The 23511-nt window shown below is 47.1% G+C and overlaps 1 protein-coding gene across 1 annotated transcript in view; it reads left to right on the forward strand.

Annotated features, from left to right (window-relative positions):
* Window positions 1–23511, forward strand: part of SCARA3 (scavenger receptor class A member 3) — a 46561-nt gene that overhangs the window by 11535 nt on the left and 11515 nt on the right. The window contains exons 2-4 of the mRNA XM_083605215.1: window positions 11596–11652; window positions 13994–14113; window positions 19113–19211. Coding sequence (XP_083461341.1) covers window positions 11596–11652; window positions 13994–14113; window positions 19113–19211 — 276 coding nt within the window. The remainder of the gene's footprint in view (window positions 1–11595; window positions 11653–13993; window positions 14114–19112; window positions 19212–23511) is intronic.

Below are 23511 nucleotides of genomic sequence, written 5' to 3' on the forward strand. Positions count from 1 at the left end.
TAAGACAGGGGCTCCTGTCTCTCTCAGGTGCGTGGGGCCACAAGGAGAGGCATCACCTGGCCATCTGGGGCATCTTTCTGCAGGGCCTGCAAGACAGAGCTGTTCCGCCTGGCCTTTGGTTTGGACTCAGTCTGACCCTTATGTTTCCCTCCACTTAAAGTCTTGATTTATCGGCTACTTTTAAAATGAGGCTGCATTTTAAATTGCATTTTAACCTGTACAGTGGTACCTCGGGTTAAGTACTTAATTTGTTCCGGAGGTCCGTTCTTAACCTGAAACTGTTCTTAACCTGAAGCACCACTTTAGCTAATGGGGCCTTCCTGCTGCTGCCACACCGCCGGAGCACGATTTCTGTTCTCATCCTGAAGCAAAGTTCTTAACCTGAAGCACTATTTTAGGGTTAGCGGAGTCTGTAACCTGAAGCGTATGTAACCCGAAGTACCACTGTATTTTAAATTGCTGTTTGTTTGTTTTTCTCTCCCCCCCCATTATGTTTTTACTGTGATTTTATTGGTGTAACCCAATATGGGGAGGGTGGGGTACAAACAGAATTTATTATTATCATTAGGATGCGGGTGGCGCTGTGGGTTAAACCACAGAGCCTAGGACTTGCCGATCAGAAGATCGGCGGTTCGAATCCCTGCAACGGGGTGAGCTCCCGTTGCTCGGTCCCTGCTCCTGCCCACCTAGCAGTTTGGAAGCACGTCAAAGTGCAAGTAGATAAATAGGTACCGCTCTGGCGGGAAGGTAAACGGCGTTTCCGTGCGCTGCTCTGGTTCGCCAGAAGCGGCTCAGTCATGCTGGCCACATGACCCGGAAGCTGTACGCCAGCTCCCTCGGCCAATAAAGCGAGATGAGCGCCGCAACCCCAGAGTCGGCCACGACTGGACCTAATGGTCAGGGGTCCCTTTACCTTTACCTATTATCATTATCATCATCATCATCATCATCTGCCAGGGCCCAGTATTGATGCCTGCCCCCAACCTCTTAAGATCCCGCTGGATCAGGGCAAAAGCCCATCTAGTCCAGCATCTCTTCTCAGCATGGCCAACCAGATGCCCCAGCGAGGAACTCAGCCAGCAGGATCCGAGAACATCAGCACCACTCTCCCCTCCTGTAGTTTCCAGCAACTAGTATTCAGAATTGTTGCTGCTGCTGACTGTGGAGGACAGGGCACAGCTATCCTGGACAGTAGCCATCAATATGTTCGGAGTCAATTTAGTCCGGGGGTCCGGCACACTTCCCTGCGCGGCTCTGACCTTTCTCAAAGACCTTTGACTCCAGCAGAGTAAACACAGCAGAAGCAGAAGCAGGAACGTTCTGTCGTGTGGTAATAACTCAGGCTGAAACACAGCAGTCTCCTTATCTTTAAAGTCTTTATTTTCGTACAGATCAACACATCGTAAATCTTCCCGGTGAGACGCAACCCATGTCGACTCTCTCCGTGTGCGACTAGGCTCACACTGCGTGCGTCTTTCTCTCTCTCTCAGAGATACTGGCCACTCCCAGTGTTCTAAACCCGCCCTCAGAATGTGAGGCGTCATCACTCAGAACTCTTAACCCTGTAAGTTCTGAGCCACTCCCAACACCCCCTCTCGAATCACGTTCTGAGAGGACTTCTGAGTGTTCAACACCTTCCCCATTGCCTTTCGCCCCTTCCTGGCATCGTTGTTAGGCACCTGTTGAACCTCACAAACCTCAGGTTCGCACTGTGCGAAACCAACCCACGCATTTGTGACCTGAAACCTCTCAGGTGGAATTCCCTTTGTTGCCCGTGAAGACCGCCTGGGCACAAACTGGGGTTCTTCTCCTGACCCACTGGGGCCAGCTTGTGCGTCTTCCTCATCAGACTCCCCCTCTGACTTGACACGTCTGTGAGCTTTCTCCATTATGCGCACAGGAGATGAGGGCTCACTCTTGGACACTCACAACCTGTGGAGACGCCTCCCCCTGGTCCTGATCCTGATCATCGACCAGATCACCATTATCTGGCTCTCCCTCCTGCTCAGATTCGGATTCAGACAGACAATCTGAGACAGTGTCATGGCTGACTTTGCGCCTTGACCTATTTCCCTGCTGCTCTTTGAACTCAGCATGCTTGCTGACCAGAAGCTTGGTCTGATCACCTTCTGGGTATGCAAATCTCCACCCCTTTGTCGTGGGTTCATACCCACAGAAGATCATTTCCTGGTACTTTGGACCACCCTCTTGCTGCAACCACTTTGGTACAGGCACCATGGCCCTGCAACCAAACGAACGGAAGAAATGCACCTGTGGCTTCTGTCCGTTGAGCAAGAAATATGGGGTGTCACCTACCACTGCATTGTAGCACCTGTTCATCGTGAAATTGGCCATTTTTACTGCCTCCCCCCAGAAACTGTGAGGCAACCCAGAGTCATCCAGTAAAATCTCGGATGCTCGAACCAGAGCTTTACTCCTCAGCTCTGCCACGCCACTCTTCTGAGGAGAAGTCACCTTGTGACGTATCCCCCTCTGGCGAAAGAAACCCTTTAGAGCAGACCCAGTGACCTCAGAACCACGGTCAAACTGGAAACCTTGCACCTTGGTGGAGAACCTCAGTTCCACCTCTGCGACCCAATCTTTGATCAGTTGCGCTGCTTTCTCCTGCGTTGTCAGAGAAAAAGCCCAGGAGTTCTGCGTAAAATCATCGATCAAAATCAGCAGATGCCTGGCTTTGCCCAGACTTGGCTGAGGCATAGGCCCAAACAGGTCTGCGTGCACAAGCTCAAAAGGCTTTGTGGTTACTCTCTCCACCCTGGGATGACTAAATCCCTTGTTTCTGGCTTTCCTGCAAGCCTTGCAATTCAAAGGTTTACCACATTCTTGTACCTTGCAACCTTTGGTGCACTCTGATAACATCTGGACGTCCTCACAGGACCCATGTGACATTCTCTTGTGCCACACGCAAGCACATGACACATGAGTGTGCCCCCCTCCCTCTAGAGGTGATTCCAGAACAAAAAGGTTGTTCTGATTTTTCTCAACACGTACCAGTTGCTTCCCCCCTCTGGAAATGGTACAGACATTGTTTTCAAAACTCACTGAATATCCCTCCTGTAAAAGGCACGGTACAGATAGCAGGCAATGTTTTATCTCAGGGAGAACATAAACCTTCACTTCAGCCTGTAAAAAAGAGACAAACATGTTAGAAACATGGGTTACACGTCCCTGTGAACCTGTAGCAAATCTAACTGTTTTCTCAGTTGAAACAGCCTTGCAGTTCCACATTTGTCCATCAGGTGGCGCTGTGACCAGATGGGCATTCGCAGCCGAGTCAACAACCCAACGTAGGACTCTCCCCCCTCCGGAGCTGTCCTTCTTTGTTGCCTTAGCAACTGCCTTCCTGCAGGTGTTGTTGTTGTCCAAAACTGCCATAGACGCAGACAGCTGATAAACGTTTTCCTCCCCTTCTGGAGCGCGTACTTTTTGCGGTTTCCCACGCCTACTCCCTTTGTTGCCATGGAAACCCGGCTGGTTCCCATGGGAAGCAACCTTGGAAACATCCTGCCCTGTCTCCCTTGCTCTCTGTGGGCAGCTGCGACACAAGTGGTCCGGGGAGTTACAAACAAAGCAGCGGCGAACGGAAAAAGCCTGAACAGAGCACTCCGCTGGTCTGGCCCCTCTGCAACTGGAGGAGCCGCCCGAGCCAGCCTTGCCCTCTCTGATACGCCGTTCTTCTTCATCCCCCAGACGGCCGGTCACATATTCCAGCGTCAGCTGTTGCGGATCCATTGACTCCAGAGTTAGACACAAATTGTCATAACTCTTGTCCAGAGAGCTGAGCAAGATATAAACTTTCAGCTCCTCTGAGAAGTTCACCTGCAGCAATCTCAGCTGGTTGAACACAGCAAGCATCTCAGTTACATGCTTCCTGATGCTGTCCCCAGGACGCAGCTTCATCTCAAACAAGCGCCTGGTGGTGTGTATCTTCGCCCCAGCTGTTGTTCTGTGGTGCACTCTCTCCAGTGCTTGGTAGGCCTCCTGCGCAGTCTCAAGCCCCTCAACCAATGGCAGTTGCGAACCCTCCAGGCTGAGCACTATAGCTCCCAGGGCCTTCTGGTTCTTTCTGCGCGAGGCATGAGCTTCTGCGATCTCCGCTGCCGTTGCTCCGGCTCCTGGCTGGGGCAATGGGGCCTGTTGCACCGCCTCCCACAGACCCTTGGCTTGTAGCCAGGCCTTTAGCTTCCTACTCCACTCTTCCCAGTTCTTGCCGTCCAGCCTCTCAAAAGGGACGGAGTACGATTCATGGCTGTCTGCCATCTCTCCCCCGGGGCCCGGCCTACTCACGAGTACCTCCCGGTCCGGCAGATCTCAGCTCCTCCCAGCGAACTCCTGGCTGGCACCAGCTACTCCTTAGCTGGCCTTTGGCTGCTCCTCAGCCTCTTTGCCTGCAGTTTCACTTCCCAGCGACTCATCGGCTGGCCTCTGGCTGCAGTCCTCTCACACGCACGAACGTTGCTTATCTTTAATGCTGACCTCCATAACCTGTTCGGAGTCAATTTAGTCCGGGGGTCCGGCACACTTCCCTGCGCGGCTCTGACCTTTCTCAAAGACCTTTGACTCCAGCAGAGTAAACACAGCAGAAGCAGAAGCAGGAACGGTCTGTCGTGTGGTAATAACTCAGGCTGAAACACAGCAGTCTCCTTATCTTTAAAGTCTTTATTTTCGTACAGATCAACACATCGTAAATCTTCCCGGTGAGACGCAACCCATGTCGACTCTCTCCGTGTGCGACTAGGCTCACACTGCGTGCGTCTTTCTCTCTCTCTCAGAGATACTGGCCACTCCCAGTGTTCTAAACCCACCTCTCGGAATGTGAGGCGTCATCACTCAGAACTCTTAACCCTGTAAGTTCTGAGCCACTCCCAACACAATATGCCTCCTCTCCTCCATGAAATTGTCCAGTCCTCTTTTAAAGCCGTCTAGACTGGTGGTCCTCACTGCCTCCTGTGGAAAGGAGTTCCATAGCTTAATAATAATAATAATAATAATCTATTTTTTTAAAAAATCATTTTTATTAAGTTTTCCATTTTAAAAATCCAATCCAATCACACTGAATGTTCCAAATTATACAAATACATATCAAATAGTCCAAATATTCTGCCTAAATTATATTTTTTTTGTTGGGACTTCCCATGTTCCAGGTTCTGAGGGGCTCTGATCATCTCATATCTCTACTGCCTTGAACAGTCTTTCCAATAGCTCCTTTAAATCTTCCTGTTGTTAGCCTTCCTTCTTTCATGGCCTCTGAGTTGTTTCCACAAGTGAGTTGAAATAAGCAATGATTAATAATAATAATAATAATAATAATAATAATTTATTATTTATACCCCACACATCGGACTGTGTTTCCCCAGCTGCTCTGGGCAGCTTCCAACAGAACACTAAAAACAGAATAAAACTTCAAACATTAAAAGCTTCCCTACACAGGGCTGCTTTCAGATGTCTTCCAAAAGTCCAGTAGTCGTTTATTTCCTTGACATCTGATGGGAGGGCGTTCCACAGGGCGGGCGCCACCACCGAGAAGGCCCTCTGCCTGGCTCCCTGTAATTTGGCTTCTCGCAGGGAGGGAACCGCAAGAAGGCCCTCGGAGCTGGACCCAGGTGTCCGGGATGAACGATGGGGGTGGAGACGCTGCTTCAGGTTTAATTCTGTGCTGCGTGCAGAAATCCTTTTATCTCTCCCGAAAACCCCAACATTCAGTTTCATTGGATTCCAACTCCACCATTCTATGATTCTTGGAGTCTCTTGGTTTGTCCTTTTATTTTTATTTTCTGGCTCAGAAACGTCCATCAATCTTGCATTGCTGACAGAGCAAGTCAAACCATCTCTTTTTTATTTTTTAACCCTAGCAGGCACTTGGAGGAATGGGTCTGAATTTGTCACCGGTGATTATTTGTTTCCCCCCTCAAACTGAGACATTGGTTTGCTGCTAATAGCTTCCGTCAGCCTCCAGCAACCAGGCGCCGTTCAGAATCTTTGAACTACAACTCCCCAGGGCCATCTGTTTTGCACCCAGGTTTATGTATGTATTTATTTCACAAAATTTATACACCACTTAAAAACAACTCTGTAGCTCATTCAAAATATAGAATCACCAATCAACTAAAAACAGATTTTTAGAAGTCTACATTCTTTCTTTTATTAAAGTTCTAACGTTATATCATCAGACATTGTCATATTACATCACAAAACTTATTATACTGTAATTTTCAACCTGTATGTATACTTTATATTTATAAAGAAAAAAGAAAAAGAAAAAAAAAACCCAAAATAAAAAGCATATATATATGCTTTTATTAAAAAAGTATATATAAAAATCATATATATACCAACACTTTGGACTTCCTGTCTATCCTGTTGTATATTCCTTTGTTTACAAATGAATGTACTCTTATTGTATATTTCTTTACATTTTATCTAAAACATTCCTATATCAATATGTACCCTTGGTCTTATTTCTCAACTCGGTCTCTCTCCAACATCAATCAAATGCTTGCATAGATAGCAAACCTTTACTGTATTTTTGAACATATATCTTATATCTATCCCACTTTTCCATAAATTTTTGTTTTGAGTTGCCTCTCAGGCTATTTGTCAGCTGTGCCATTTCAGCAAATTCTTGTAGCTTCTTATGTCAATCCGTTGTTGTCGGGGCTTCTTCCTTCCACCCCTTTGCCACCAAAGTCAGAGGCATTTCTTTTTTATATATATTATAAATATTTATTAGATTTTTCACTTTTATACAAACACAAAAAGAAAAAGAAAAGAAAAATATTAAAAACAAGTCAATTTCAGTAACAATTTTTCAATAACATGTTTCTTTGACTTCCTCATACCTCCCCTTCTTGTTTTCTAGTTCAACTTGTTGATCCAGCAAATCCTAATCTCTTAACATTCCTTTTTAAAATAACACCTTATTTTCCAATCAACTTTTTAAATTTTATGACTTAAACAATATTAATTCCAGCTCTTTTTATCATAACAGCTAGAGACCACATAAGTTCAATCCAGCATCTTTCAAAGTTCATTAATTTTATAGTATTTCTGTAAATAATCCTTGAATTTCTTCCAATCTTCTTCTGCTGACTTTTCTCCCTGGTCGCGGATTCTGCCGGTCATTTCTGCCAGTCCCATACAGTCAATCAACTTCATCTGCCATTCTTCCAGAGTGGGTAGATCTTGCGTCTTCCAGTGCTTTGCTATAAGTATTCTTGCTGCCGTTGTAGCATACATAAAAAAAGGTTCTGTGCTTCTTTGGCACCAAATGGCCGACTATGCCCAAGAGAAAAGCCTCTGGTTTCTTCAAGAAGGTATACTTAAATACCTTTTTCATTTCATTATAAATCATTTCCCAGAAAGCCTTAATCTTTGGGCACGTCCACCAAAGGTGAAAGAATGTACCTTCAACCCAAAGTCAGAGGCATTTCTATTAAGTGTCGTTGGCAGGGACATCCCGAATGCCTTGAAGGAGGATTTTTTTATATGCTATGGCTGCAGCCCTAGAAGTCCACATTCTACATGTCTGGAGAGGCTTGCCTAAACAAAAAGGTTTTTAGCGGGTGCTTGAAAAGAGCACAGGTAGAGCGTTTGCCTGGCGTCAAGTGGCAGGGAGTTCCAAATTGATTCACTCCACATTGGCATCTGCAGGCAGGGCTTGCCTGAAACCCTGGAGAGTCGCTGCCAGCCAGTGTTTACAAGACTGACTCAACATAAAGCCGTTTCCACTATTCCTGTACATTGTTGTAAACAAAAATTGCCCTTTTCCCTTATGGGGTATGCAAGAGCCCCTACAGAGTCCTTACATAGGTTCCCTATTGGTAGGAAAGAATAACAGAGGCCAACCAGAGAATATTGAGAAGCAAAGCAGCTAGTAAGTCTGATCTTTATTGATCTGTTGCAACAGGGTGCTCCCCTCACACGCAGGAAAGGAGGAGGAACCCAGAACAATGGCACGCGAGGCCTTATAAAGACTTTTGAAATTGCCACCCTGTAGATCAAGACCACCCCCAAATACATCCTACATACATCACAGAAGGTGTGTAACCTAAGACCACCCCTCAGATACATCATCCCTACATCATAGAAAAGGCGGTCTAAACAGAAATTTAAATGTTGTTTTTCTCCTGTCCTTGTTCACCTCCTGTCTGGCAGGTTACCTATTAATGGTCACTTGATTGGATTTCCTGGGGAGCCTGGCCAGTCTTTTGTAGTGATAAATACTTAGTTCCTAGGCCAGGTCACAGCCTCACACCCTATTCAAACACAGACATACCCTTAAGACAGGATTTGTGAAGGAAAAGACAACGGGGAGGCTTTTCCATTTTGACCTTGCAGAGAAAAGATTTGGTCAGTTTAGGAATCAAAATGGTTCCAGGTTTGCTTTCCTGTGCTGATCTATGTATGTGCTTGGTTGGTACACTTATGAACATCACCATATATCCAAGACCATAAAATTCCTATCACAACATTCTGGGACCGATCAGATTTGCAGTTCGAAACATCTGGGAGATGCCAGGTTTGGGGAGACTGGCTTATGTTGCTTTCAAATATAGGGCGTGAGTTGCATTTCTGATTTGGCTTTGAGGTGTTTCATTGTTTTTTTATGGCCCTATCGCCAGCCCCCCTTCGGCTTTATGGAGCCATGAGGAGGATCAAGAGGGAAAGGAAAAATCAATAGCAGACGGTGCTGAAATAAACTGTGCCCTGAGTGCCTTCGGAAATGAAACCTTCCCCCTCATCCATAGCTGCCTTATACAAGGCCGGACCATTGGTCCATCTAGAATCATAGAAGTGTAAAGCTGCAAGGGACCCCCAAAGGTCATCCAGTCCAACCCCCTGCAAGGCAAGAATCTCGGCTAGAGCACCCATGACAGATGGCCCTCCAATCTCTGCTTAAAAACCTCCAAAGAAGGAGAATTCACAAGGGAGTCCGTGCTACAGTTGGACAGCTCTTACCGTCAGAAAGTTTTTCCATGTGTTGAGTCGTAAACTCCTTTCTCGTCACTTCAAGCCATGGGTTTGAGTCCTACCCTCCAAGAGCAGGAGAAAATCTTGATTATTTTTTTTTATTATTTATTGAATTTATATAGCACCCAATACCCGGAGTTCCCTCTTCCATGTGACAGCTCTTGAGATGTTAGAAGATGGCTCTCCTATCTCTTCTCAGTCTCCTCTAAACATACCCAACACCTAATGATGGGAGACTGCTATAATGTCAGCTGCATTTTCCAATTTAATTTTTTAATTTTTTATTTAGTCTTCAGACCAGCAGTGGCTAGTATCAAATGTTAGCTATCCTTGTCTTTCCCACCCCCCAGAAGCAGAACTTTACTTTTTCTTTTCCCCTCCCCTGCAAATTCTTGTACGCTATGATGGCTTTGGTGATTTCTTCCTCATAACAACCCACAAAATTAGGAGAGGGGTCGCTCCCTGCTCCCACCAAAGCAGCTAAACCCCAACACGTAAACCAACTTTGTCACCAGGGAAACATTTGGTAATTACACATTTCATTTCCTTTTAAAACTGTTTTTTAGAATAATAATTATATAATAATAATTTATTATTTATACCCCACCCATCCGGCTGAGTTTCCCCAGCCACTCTGGGCGGCTTCCAATCAAGTGTTAAAAACAATACCGCGTTAAATAGAAGATGTAATTAACTGCAAAACACACAAACAAAGCAATGCAGATTCAATGTGTGTGTGTGTTTTACAGGAGGATATAAAAAGAGGTTTAAATGGGTATTTCTGAACTATTAATCAGTTTCAACGGCTGCAGCATATGGCACTGTATTACCTTAATTCTCCCGAAATTCTGCTTTTGACTAGGCATTAAAAACTAAATTTGCAAATACAGTGCAAAGAAAGAAAAAACTAAAAATAAATATACCCACTCCACCCTCCCAACCTCACACACACGGGAGCCAACTCCTAGGGGCTGAAGTCCCTTCGCCCTCCCCAATAAAATTTTTCAGGATTCTGGGGACCCCAAGACTGATGGGCCTTGCCATTCAAATGGTGTGTGTGTCCCATGTCATGTGCTTGATTATGTGGGGTAGGGTTTGTCTGGGCCCCCCAATATTTTATTCAAGTTGGCACCCCTGCTCACACACAATACTGTGCCCCTTACCTATCAGCCAGGTAGCATTAGTCCAGAGGAGCCGCTCACTTAGTTGCGTCTCTCGCATCCTGGCTCCTTCTTTTGAGATGTTGATGAGGACACTCAAGGGGCCAGCGAAGGTCCTTGTTGTGTAACTAAACTTGTCTGACTAACACAGGAATTGGAAGGGGGGGACACAGGGCATCATCTAGACTGACCCCCTAGCCCTGCCCACAACAGTGTGTATGTTTGTAAACCATAAGCCTAGCTGCTTTGGGTGAGGAACCTGCTCTGAGGGCTCTTGAAATCTTTCGTCTGTCTTCTTCATCCCTCAATGGCCGACGTCTCTGCCAGCTCTTATTCTCCTTGTCAGAGTGCCCGGCTTGCGGCTGGCAAAGAAATCCCTGGTGCGCCCTCATCTCTTAAATGAACCACAGCGTCCAAGAAACACAGAGCAGGGGGGGGGCGAGCTCTTTGCTCTTTTCCCCGAAGCATCCCGGTTGTACTTGGCCATCTACTGCTTTCGAAAAAGGCTGGAAGCCTCAAGGGCAGTGGGTCAAAAGGAGGTTTCTGACCAGAAATTCAGAGTAGGTTGATTGGCATCTGTCTGTCTCAGGAGACAACGAAGGAGTGCGCATTCTGGGGTGAAGTCAAACCATTGGAAGGTTGCAAGACCTGCCGTGGCTGTAGAGGACAATACAGGAGAGGCATGTTCATGTATGGCGGGGATGTGATAAAATTAAGAAATTTTGGGGAAATATACATGATCGCCGAAGAATGGATGCTTTTGAATTCTGGTGCTGCAGGAGACTCTTGAGAGTCCCCTGGACTGCAAGAAGATCACACCTCTCCATTCTGAAGGAAATCAGCCCTGAGTGTTCTCTGGAAGGACGGATCCTGAAGCTGAGGCTCCAAGACTTTGGCCACCTCAGGAGAAGAGAAGACTCCCTGGAAAAGACCCTGATGTTGGGAAAGATGGAGGGCACAAGGAGAAGGGGACGACAGAGGACGAGATGGTAGGACAGTGTTCTCGAAGCTACCAGCATGAGTTTGACCCAACTGCGGGAGACAGTGGGAGACAGGAGTGCCTGGCGTGCTCTGGTTCAGGGGGTCACGAAGAGTCGGACACGACTAAACGACGACAACAACAAGCTAGTGGGGTAGGCTCCAGGCACTTTAATGCCATGTGCACAAACTCTCGCTTCATAGGGCATCCGGCAATTTTTCAGCTATGGCCAAGGGCACAGAGTGGAGATGCAGAGCTGGAAAGGATTTTCTCTGTTTGACAATTTCAGTGCTGGTTGCAAAATGAGGGCAAGGGTCCGAAGAGGTCATTTGGCATGCCAAGGGGACAGATAGTTTGTTTAAAAAGGTTTAACACCGTGCCCCTTTTGTTCCATGGAAGCAGCTGATCCCAGCACTTTGTCCTTCTTATTTTTTAACAAAACAATGTTTCCATTTTGTATTTCAGAGGAAGACCTCATTGGAGAAGACGACGAGATGCCATCCTTCAGATACAGGCCAAATGGTAAGAGCAGCTGGGCAGAATGTGTGTTAGAGCCCAAAAAGAAGTGTGTGTGTGTGTGTGTGTGTGTGTGTGTGTGTGTGTGTGTGTGTGTATACGCTCGCATGCTTGCAAGCGGTGATGCGAAGAGAAGGAACATACATAAAAGTACTGGGCATTTGAAACATGCCACAGAGTGTGTGCAGAGTAGACCACGCAGATGGAAACACTGAAGAGACGCAAAAATATATTTGCATGGTTTAATAACAAAACTCCTCTAACATACATCTTACATAGTGTCTATAATCATCACCCACCCACCCACCAGGAGAGAGTAAGGTATATATCATTCACAATTGCTGACACAGCTAATTACAGTGACTTTTCATCACCAGCTACACTGCTAAACAGCTGTGAAAATTAGGTCAGGATATGCATTCCTACTTTTAAAGTGGTACACATCCTGTGGAACAATAATGAACCCTAACATTTAAACAAGATAGTCAACAAAAAGTGGCAGCGGCGGCAACAACGTAATATGAACTAGGACTCCTCACACAGCTTTAATAATAATACATTATAAAAAACTTTATTTATTACCCACCCTCCCTGGGCAGAGCTGGGCTCAGGATGGCTAACACCAATAAAATCACAGTAAAAACATAATAGGAAAAAACCATTTTAAAATGCAGGTTAAAATGCAATTTAAAATGCAGCCTCATTTTAAAAGTAGCCCATAGATCAAAACCATAAGGGGAGGGAAACATAAGGGTCAGACTGAGTTCAAACCAAAGGCCAGGCGGAACAGCTCTGTCTTGCAGGCCCTGCGGAAAAATGTTAAGTCCCGCAGGGCCCTGGTCTCTTGTGACAAAGCGTTGCACCAAGTCGGGGCCAGTACTGAAAAGGCCCTGGCCCTAGTTGAGACCAATCTAACCCCCTTGTGACTTGGGACCTCCAAAATGTTGTTATTTGTGGTCCTTACGGTCCTCCGCGGGGCAGACCAGAGTCCCTCCAGACATCCTTTTTACTGAACATTAATGATTATTTGTGCTTGTGATGCTATCGGAGCAATCAATTGAATGTAATCAAAAATTATCAAGGGGACAGAGTGATTCCCTTGCGAAGGGAGACTGCAGCATTTAGGACTTTTTAGTCTGGAGAAATGGCAAGCAAGAGAAGGTATTGTAGAAGCTTATAAAATAATGCAATGCCCAGAATTCTTTGAGGGAAAGAATGTGCTTTAAAGTTATGGTGTGTCCACATCCCGGCATGCACTAAAGAAGGGAACCTGAGCATGGACAGGTACAGGGCAGAAAGTCGGCTGTGATAATTAACTGTCATGAATGCTTTAGCTGAGATTCCTGCATTGCTGGGGTTGGACTAGATGCCCCCTTGGGGACCCCTTCCAGTTCTATGATGCCAGCAAGCTTTCTGGGTCATCTGGGGGTAGGGGTGGAGTTTTCAGGCCAGGGGAGAAACCTCCAGACAAATGTAAACTCCACCATTTCTGATTAAGACATTTAAACTTGACACTGATGCACAAACACCTCTGCTAGACACACAATAGTCTCCCATCGAGTGTCCCAAAATCCATCTATTCTGCAGAACAGCCATACGAGAAATATGTAAAATAACTAAGTATTAGAAACCACCCCAGAATTAGCCCTGCTAAACATCTCCCAAGACAATAATGCCCATTTAAACCACAAAGAACTCATAACCCACCTACTTTCAGCAGCCAGAAACATCATAGCCAGACACTGGAGAGACCTGTCAGGAGCAAACATGGACCAATGGTACCAAATAGTATGGGAAACAGCCCTACTAGAAAAAATTAACCAATAAACTGAAACTGACACGGGGACAAATAGAAGAAGATACCTTCACCCCAGTATGGCTCCCCTTTATCACATACACAGCCCAACAAGACAGTGACAAAAATCCACCAACGGCATACAAATCAATATGGCTAACCTGATCCAAAACACCCACCCACCCCACTCACACACGAAAACAAAGACCACAACAGCCAACCACAAATGAATGACCACACCCTGGGCCAACCCCAACCTCTCTCACCACCAAAGGAACACAAGTGAACAGCAAAGAACCTGCACAAGCGACGCTGATACCAATCCCCACATATATTAAGTAAAATAGAAACATCTCAACAAATGAAATAGAAACGTCTCAACAAAATAGAAACGTCTCAACAAATGAAACTGATCTGTAAAAAAATGTTACTTAAAAAGAGAGAGAGAGATTGCACATACTTTTGTAAACCAAGAAAATCTTTAATAAAAATACACTAAAAAACAACAACAGCAATCTCCCATCTCTGCTTTATGCTCCCTCCCCAATCCAGGCCGGATGAGGACCAACTGCAGTCAGTGCGAGAAGACCCTGACCCTGCAGACGTCCGTGAAAGTCCTGTATGTCTTTGTCGTCTTGCTCATTGTGGCTGTGGTAGTGCTGGCAGCTCTGGGTGAGTAGGAAACACACATCCCTCCTGTCTCTCAGGTTCAGGAAACGGAAACCGAAATCATCAAGGGGGTGGAGTGGCTCCACTCTGCAGGAAGGTTGCAGAACCCTGGGACTTTTTAGTTCAGAGAGAAGACCAGGAAGAGGCAACATGGTAGAAGTTTATAAAATTATGCATTGCATGGAGAAAGCAGACGGAGAATCGTTTTCCTCTCTCAAAAATCTAGAACCGGCGAAGATCCAATTAAGGTGAATGCTGGAAGATTTGGGACAAGGGAAGGGCTTCTTCGCAAAGTGCATAGTTGTGGGAATGTTCAAGGATGCAGGAGAGAATATATTGTTTGATTACACCCTTTCCAACTTGTGTTAACAAGTTCACAATTTAGCAGAGTAACATTCCCCTTTTTAAACTTGCACAGCAGATGCGTTTGCTCAGGATCGCTAAAGCCTCTAAAATAAGTTTCCTTGGTAATTTCCCCTTTAGTCCCTTCATAAAAAGATAGACACGACACAGTCTTCTATAAAAGTATATAAAGAGTTTACTCACTCACATTCTGTTCACAAATGGATCCCAGAAGGCAGACTTAAGTCACAAAAGTAATATACCTGGAATTTATCCCATAAAGAGATAGTTCCTTTGTCCTCTCTTGGCTGGAAGCAAGAGCATCTTAGGCTAAGCAGATGTTGCTTCTTTGACGAATGTAGTCAGAGAGATGGCGGCCTCTGCTGAGGTATTTTGGTACCTGCACAGGTGAGGCCATGCCCACCTCTGGTAACATGTAGAGGAAGTCTGTCAGTCCAGGAGGAAACAGGAAGTTCCGACTGGCTGGTCCAGACATCCCCTTTTTATGTCCACTCTAGGGATGTTGTACTTGACTGCTCTGTGTTTCACATCCCACAATAGTTAAGTTGTGGAACTCTCTGCCACAGGAAGCAGTGATGGCCACCAACTTGGATGGCTTTAAAAGAGATCCAGGCACTTTTGGAAGAAACTTTCGGAAGATCCATTTCAGTTGGGGCTTAGACCTGGTTTTGGCACAGAAACTGCTTTGGTCACCCTGTATGATGACCTTGTTGAGAGAGAGACAAGGGAAACATGTCCCTGTTAATTCTTCTCGACCTCTTTCGATACCATCGACCATGGCATCCTTCTGGAACGACTCTCCGAACTAGGGTTTGGTGGCACCGCTTTGCAGTGGTTCCAGTCCTACTTGGATGGTTGTTGCGGAGGTTGCTCACCAGAGCAAGACGGTCTGAGCATATTACACCAATCCTGGTCCGACTGCACTGGCTACCAATTAGTTTCCAGGCTCAATACAAAGTGCTGGTTTTGACCTATAAAGCCTTAGAAAGATCAGGACCACAATGTTGGCATACAACCAAGGAAAGGGGGGCAATTGGCAGGCCCCCCAGCTGGCTCCAGCCTACCGGCCGTCAAGAAACCAGGAGTCAAGAAACCAAAGGTCTGAGGGTCAGGAAGCAAGGAGTCACGAGGTCAAGGGTCCGGGGGTCAGGAAGCAAGGAGTCACGAAGTCAAGGGTCTGAGGATCAAGAAGCAAGGAGTCACGAAGTCAGGGGTCCGAGGTTCAGGAAGCAAGGAGTCACAAGGTCAAGGGTCCGAGAATCAAGAAGCAAGGAGTCACAAAGTCAGGGGTCCGAGGATCTGGAAGCAAGGAGTCACGAGGTCAAGGGTCCGAGGGTCAGGAAGCAAGGAGTCACGAAGTCTGGGGTCCAAGGGTCAAGAAGCAAGGAGTCACGAGGTCAAGGGTCTGAGGGTCAGGAAGCAAGGTGCCAAATGCAGCAAGGCAGGAAACATGTTGCTGTGGCAAAGAGCCAAAGGGAAATGCTGACCTTATATCCCTTCCTGGCTCTTGCCACCAGGTGCTGTGAGTTACCAATCAGCCTCACCTGTGAGGCCACACCTTGCCTCTTCAGAACAAACTTAGGAAGGCCCCGGTCCTGCAAAGTCCTACTATCACAGGGCCCAGCTCCTGCATGCACTCCTGACGCGCCCCTCTTTCCATCCCAGGCCTCTCTGCCTGGGCGTCTTTGGCTGCCTCCAACCTCCTGGACCAGCATCCGGCTCTCCAGGAAAGGAGGCCCTTCTCTCATCTCTGGGTCTCGGCCGAGACCACCCACTGCCTCTTGGCATGGCTGGCACACCAGGTGGCCGGGGCTGAGAGCCCTTCCTTGGTCTGAGGCAGCAACTTCCCTGCTTCCCCCAGGTGGCCTTCCCTGCCGTGTTGTTTTGGGCAGAGAGAAGCTGCCCTCTCTCTCGAGATCACGTGCCCCAAAGCTGAACTCAACTTGTGAGCCTGGCACACAGCTGAGAGGAGCCTGAGGTTTGGGTCCTGTCCCAGCCCACAGCAGAGCCACGAATTCTGCAGCCCCGGCAGCTGCCTGGGTGGCGAAAGAGCTCTGCGTTCATATATTCATTGGCCTGATCCTCTCCTTACGGTCTTGCAAGAGAATCACAAATCACGCCTAAGGTAGCAGATGCCCGATGTAAATCATGCAGACTGATGCAAATCGTGCAGACTGTTTGCAACTTTCGCTCAGAATACAGAATTTCAGGTTTGCTTGGTGCAAAATTTCAGGGGTTGTTTTTTTAGCCCAAGACCACCTTGTTCCAATGAGTCCTGCCCTTGAGCCAGTTTAGCAGCAGGAACATTCAAGGAACTCAGATGGAGACGCAGTTGGCTAAAGTGAATGTTCCTGTTTGCGAATGTTCTTGGGAACCCGAATGTCCAACGGAGCTTCCGATTGGCTGCAGGAGCTTCCTTGCAGCCAATCGGAAACCGCACCTTGGTTTCCGAACATTTCGGAAGTCGAGTGGACTTCCGGAATGGATTCCGTTCGACTTCCAAGGTACGACTGTATAAGGATCGGTTGCAGGGCTCAGCAGGCCTGCGTTCTGAAGAAGGCAAGATCTCAGCATCGAGTGGAAGGGAGAAAGGCTGACAGATTTCTGTGTATGGCTCAGAGCTACACAATGGGTAAAGCTTGGTTATTTATTTATTTTCATAATGTTTTCACATTGCTTGACTGTTAAAAAAAACAAAACACCTCCAAGCAGTTTCCCCCCAAAATGGTAAACACAATAAAATTATCAATAGCAATTGGGAAGCTCCAGTTAGTGCAGAATGCTGCAGCACGATTACTGACCAGAGTGAGGCCTTGCCAGCATACAACACCTGGGATCAGAGATCTGCACTGGTTGCCAATTTGCTACCGGACCAAATTAAAGATGTTGCTAATAGTATAATAAAACCCTTAACAACTTGGGACCAGTTTGCCTACAAGATCATAATACCCTTTCTGCATTTGTTTAAAAAAAACTCCCTCTTTTAGTATGGCTTTAGTATAGCAGCGTCTACACTTTGGAACTCCCTGCCTATTGATATCAGGCCTTCGGTGCACAATTTTGAACGGCTGCTAAAAACATTTTTGTTTAGACCCAGGTGTTTAAAAAGTTGCTGCGAGTTCTTTTCTTAGCATATTGTTCATTCCACTTTTTGAAAGCCTTAAATTATTGTTGTTAGTTTCTCTTATTGATCATTTTATTGCTTTCCCTTTTTTTTGTAAATCGCTTTGCAGGGCCTTTTTTTAAAAAAAACAACCCTCAAATGTTGGATGGATTTTATGAAATAAATAAAGCACCAATACTTTTCTAAGCACCATACAGAGATTGAAACTAGCATGTTCACAGTCAGAGAATCACAGCACAAAATGAACATGACATGGGGAGGGAAGAGGAAAGCAAAGCCATTCCTTGAAATTAGTAACTGGAAAGGGGGCAGGAGGGGGAAGTTTGAAAGGAAACCAGATCTGGGTCAGGAGTATTTTTAGAAATAAAGAATCCATTTCTGAAAAATGCCGGAAACTTTGGGAATTATGTTGATAGGCTGCACTGTAAGCATTTTCAACATTGCAAGGTTGGTAAACGAAGCTGAGATTGTGCCTAAAATCTGGTTTGACATAAAAAGAAGATTGAAATCCTACTCACACACACAGCGTCAACCAAACAGCGTCACCATTTTTCCACCTCATTTTCCCCAGGAAAGGAAACCTCAAGGGTACAATACAAAGCGAAAAGCGAGGATCAGATAACCAGCTGGCCGGGAGGAACCGGTGGGATACGGTGGACTGCAAGCGAGAAACATGAGTCAGGAAAAGCGGGCGATTGCCAGGAGAAGGGGATGTTTCTTGGGGATGCATTAGCCAAAAGAACGCGAAACAGTTCCGCTCTGCTTAGTCCTTGGCTGCAGCCGGGATCTCCACCCTGGAAGGAGGAGGCGGACAAATTTCAGAGGGTAAAACACAGCAAAACGAGGGACAGGAGAGCGGGGTGTTCTGCTTGCAGAAAGAAAAAGAGATTGCCCTTGTTGTTGTTGTTGTTTAGTTGTGTCCGACTCTTCGTGACCCCCTGGACCAGAGCACGCCAGGCCCTCCTGTCTTCCACTGCCTCCCGCAGTTCGGTCAAACTCATGCTGGTAGCTTCGAGAACACTGTCCCACCATCTCGTCCTCTGTCGTCCCCTTCTTGTGCCCTCCATCTTTCCCAACATCAGGGTCTTTTCCAGGGAGTCTTCTCTTCTCATGAGGTGGCCAAAGTCTTGGAGCCTCAGCTACAGGATCTGTCCTTCCAGTGAGCACTCAGGGCTGATTTCCTTCAGAATGGAGAGGTTTGATCTTCTTGCAGTCCATGGGACTCTCAAGAGTCTCCTCCAGCACCAGAATTCAAAAGCATCCATTCTTCGGCGATCAGTCTTCTTTATGGTCCAGCTCTCACTTCCATACATCACTACTGGGAAAACCATAGCTTTAACTATACGGACCTTTGTGGGCAAGGTGATGTCTCTGCTTTTTAAGATTCTGTCTAGGTTTGTCATTTCTCCCAAGAAGCAACCCACCCCAGAATTCACAGCAATCAAGGTGAGCTTTTGTGTTCAAAGCCAGGTAGCCCCAGGAATAATGTGCTCACTTTTTGTGTCATCCTTGCAGTCTTCAAGAAGGTGGATTCTATAGCTGACGATGTTAACTCGGCCCAGACGTACTACGAGAAGAAAATCGGGTCGGTCCAGGAGAACCTCCAAGAGCTGGGTAAGTTAGAGGTTTTTCAAGAAAGGTTAGGTGTCCACCTGCCAGGGTTTCCTTGCCTGTGATCCCTGCATTGCAGAGGGTTGGGCTCGATGACCTTTGGGGTCCCCCTCTGATTCTGTGATTCAACTAGCTCAGTATTGATTACAGCAGCTCCCTGTGCTGGACCCGGGGGTTAACCCGAGCAACGCGGTCCAGGTCTGGTCCCGAATCCAGGGATTCCACAAGGAGTCAGTTCAACAGGGTCAAGGCAGGAAACCAGGCAAGGTCAGGCACAGGGTCTCAAGCAGGTCCAGAGGAGGGCAACCAGAATGGTCAAAGGCCTGGAAACGATGCCTTATGAGGAACGGCTAAGGGAGCTGGGCATGTTTAGCCTGGAGAAGAGGAGGTTAAGGGGCGATATGATAGCCATGTTCAAATATATAAAAGGATGTCACATAGAGGAGGGAGAAAGGTTGTTTTCTGCTGCTCCAGAGAAGCGGACACGGAGCAATGGATCCAAACTACAAGAAAAAAGATTCCACCTAAACATTAGGAAGAACTTCCTGACAGTAAGAGCTGTTCGACAGTGGAATTTGCTGCCAAGGAGTGTGGTGGAGTCTCCTTCTTTGGAGGTCTTTAAGCAGAGGCTTGACAACCATATGTCAGGAGTGCTCTGATGGTGTTTCCTGCTTGGCAGGGGGTTGGACTCGATGGCCCTTGTGGTCTCTTCCAACTCTATGATTCTATGATTCTAGGTTCTAGCAAACAGCAATGTTGCTCCCACAACCTGGGGTTGGGTCCGACAGCCTTTTATCTCTGTCGGGGTAACAGCCGGTCCTGATCCCCCGGCGACTCACCTCCCTGTCTCGCCCGAAGGCGAGCACTCCTCCTGCGAGTACTCAGGTCTCTCCTTCTCTCAGACCTCAGTCTCTGCAGCTCAGGAGATGTTGGTGGGTTACTAGACCCAGAAGCTGCCTCAGCCTCCCCTGACCCAACCGGTAGTGGAGCAGCTGTAAGTGATGGCCCAGCTGGAGGCAACGAGGTCATCCCCGCATCTGGAGCCAGGGCAGGCTCAGGCCCCTGACTCGGCCCAGCTGGTGTTTGTTGCAGAGGAACCTGTGCAGACTGGGGCTCTTCAGAATCAGGCCCCAGACTTGGTTCAGGTGATGCCTGAGGCAAAGGAGCCGGTGCAGACTGAGACTCCTCTGGTTCCGAGTCCGAGCCCATGTCTCAGGCCATCACACTCCCCAGACTGAGGTTGCTCCCAGCCCTGCCTGAACATGACAGGGATTCAAACCAGGACTTTCTGCATGCCAAGCAGGTGTCCTGCCTTTGAACTACGGACCCAGGTAAACCACAGCCAACCTCAGCCTCCTCCGCCAAATCTAGAAAAGGCTGCAGCCTCAATGTCACCTCTCCGTTAGCTCTCAGTGAAGAGCAGGGAGACTTCCCCAGCCTCCACCTGTGTCTAACTCAGCTCCTTTAACAGGCGATGTTGGAAGGGACATCTCCTCTGAGTTATCCATCTGTAGGTACAGGCATGATTAAAATTGCCAGGCTGCACAGGGGGTTGGACTAGATGGCCTTTGGGGATCCCTTCCAACTTGACAATTCCACAGTTTTACACACAGCTAGCTTTCCACGCTGGTATCTGCTGCTGGGATGAGCAGTTTCCACCCTGGTGACGACAACAACTACAACAACAACATAAACAACAACAACAACAACAACAACAACAACAACAATAATAATTTATTATCTATACCCCGCCCATCTGGCTGGGCTTCCCCAGCCACTCTGGGCAGCTTCCAACAAAATATGAAAATACCGTAATGCATCAAATATTAAAAGCTTCCCTAAACAGGGCTGCCTTCAGATGTCTTCTAAAAGTCAGATACAGTGGTACCTCGGGATGTGAACGGGTTCCGTTCCGGAGCTGCGTTCACATCCCGAATGGAACGCAAGACACAACGGCATGTCTGCGCGTGCGCGGGTCACGTTTCGCTGCTTCCGCACATGTGCATGATGTCATTTTGAGAGTCTGTGCGAGCAGTGAAACCCGGAAGTAACGCACTCCGTTACTTCTGGGTTGCCGCAAAGCGCAACTCGAACGCGCTCAACCCGAAGCACATTAAACTCGAGGTATGACTGTAGTTGTTTATCTCCTTGACATCTGGTGGGAGGGCGTTCCACAGGGCGGGTGCCACCACCGAGAAGGCCCTCTGCCTTGTTTCCTGTAGCTTTGCTTCTCTCAATGAGGGAACTGCCAGAAGGCCCTCGGAGCTGGACCCAGGTGTCCGGGGTGGAGACGCTCCTTCAGGTCTACTGGACTGAGGCCATTTAGGGCTTTCAAGGTCAGCACCAACACTTTGAATTGTGCTCGGAAACGTACTATAAATGTAAGCTTCTGTCAGGTGATCAGGAACAGTTCTGCGCTCGGAGGTCTCTGCTTAGCAGGTCTTGCAAGATCTCGGTCGCAGAGGAAATGGATGAGTAAGACTTTGAAACGAGAAGAAGCAACATCTGCTTAATTGCTGAGCAACATGTCTTGTGAGGGAGCGAGAAAGTTTGCTGTCAGTCAGCAAACTGACGGTTGGATTTTGCAAGCATCTGCAAGCGATTGGGACGTCTCTGACTCACTCTCAGAAACCAGAGAAAGCCAGTCTAGCAGTCCCCTCTAAGCCAAGCTCTCAGGCGGCTTACTCCCTGGTCCAGCGGCTCCCAAACTTTTGGTGGGGGTGTCACTGCCCTCATGCTTCCAGCTCACCCCCCGTGTTACCCCTCCCACCCCAGAAAAAGGATTATTCAGAACAGCGGTTTGAACAACCCACTTGAGAAGATAATAACGCAATGGAATTCAAAACAGTAGCAACTAATTGCATGGTTTTTCTTTCTCAAAATCCAGTTAAAACCATTTAGTTTAATGAATTCCACGAAACGGATGAACTTGATCTAGTGAAACCAGCTTTTCAAAGTCTGATAGTCATTTATACCTCCAGTCCGGCTCAGCCCAGGAAATTTTGGGGCATTGATGCCCCCAACTGCAGAGGCAAGGCAAAGCTATCCTGGCTAAGAGCCACTGAAGGCCCCCTCCTTCTCCAGGACTGGGTCCAATGCACAGCTGTCAACTTACAGTTTTGAAAATAAGGGACCAGCAGCCTTGAAAATAAGGGACCAGCAGCCAAAATAAGGGACCTGCAGCATCACCTGTTCCAGGCACTCCAGTCTTCCTGTCCTCCTGCAGTCTGGTCAAACTCATGCTGGTAGCTTCGAGAACACTGTCTAACCAACTTTGTAACCAGAGGTTCAACTGAACAGAATCTGAAACACATGCACCACAAGGCCTGTGCAGCCTCAAGATGGCTCCCTGGCCTGGCTTTGCACTGCAAAGTTTGCAGCAGCACATGCAGCAAAACGGCGTCCAGCATTCAAAAACCCCCTCAGCTTGCATTAACTAGCCACACACAAGGCATGCAAGCTCCACCCCCCAGTCGTTCTTAGACTTCTTATTGGGTGAGCAACACAGTTGGAGCCTCCCTCCTCCCTGGCAGGCAGGGAGGGAGGGAGAGGAGCTGCTTCCTTTGAAATTTAAGGGACATAATTTAAGGGACATTTAAGGGACATCCATCGATAAGGGACAGCAGCGGGACATGGCGCTGGAATAAGGGACTGTCCCTTCAAATAAGGGACACTTGACAGCTATGGTCCAATCCTTTTTCAAAGCCATTTAGGTTTGTGGCCATCACTGCCTGCTGTGGCAGGGAGTTCCACATGCACTGCATAAAGAAGGATTTTTCCCCCCTCTGTCCTGAATCCAGCTGCACTGGATGTCTGTGATTGCTAGTCTTATGAGAGAGAGAGAGAGAGAGAGAGAGAGAGAGAGAGAGAGAGAGACTTTTCTCTATCTACTTTCTCCATGCCAGGCATACCTTTATAAACCTTCCTCTTTCCTTTTTCCTTTCTCCTTCTGTGATGGAACTCCTATTTGGGGACTTCCCTGGCTTTTTATCTGGCCCATGTAGGACCAGTTTGGATAGTTGGCCTTGGTGAAGACTTGATGTTTTCATCCCAAAAAAAGTTTTTAATTTGAGTTTCCACTGAAATGAGGCTGTATTTTAATGTTTTAATGTTGTATTTTAATCTTGTTTTTAAGTTGTATCTTAATCAATTGTTTTATATCTGGTGTTAGCCGCCCTGAGCCCAGTCTTGACGGGGTATAAATAAATAAATATAAATAAAAATAATAAAAATAAAACTTCTGTCATATACTAGAAAGTCCCAATGCTGCATCCTTTGTTCATAGGGGACTCGATCGATCTCG

This window comes from Podarcis filfolensis (assembly GCF_964270895.1).
Source record: "Podarcis filfolensis genome assembly, chromosome: 3".
In the NCBI taxonomy this organism is placed as follows: domain Eukaryota; kingdom Metazoa; phylum Chordata; class Lepidosauria; order Squamata; family Lacertidae; genus Podarcis; species Podarcis filfolensis.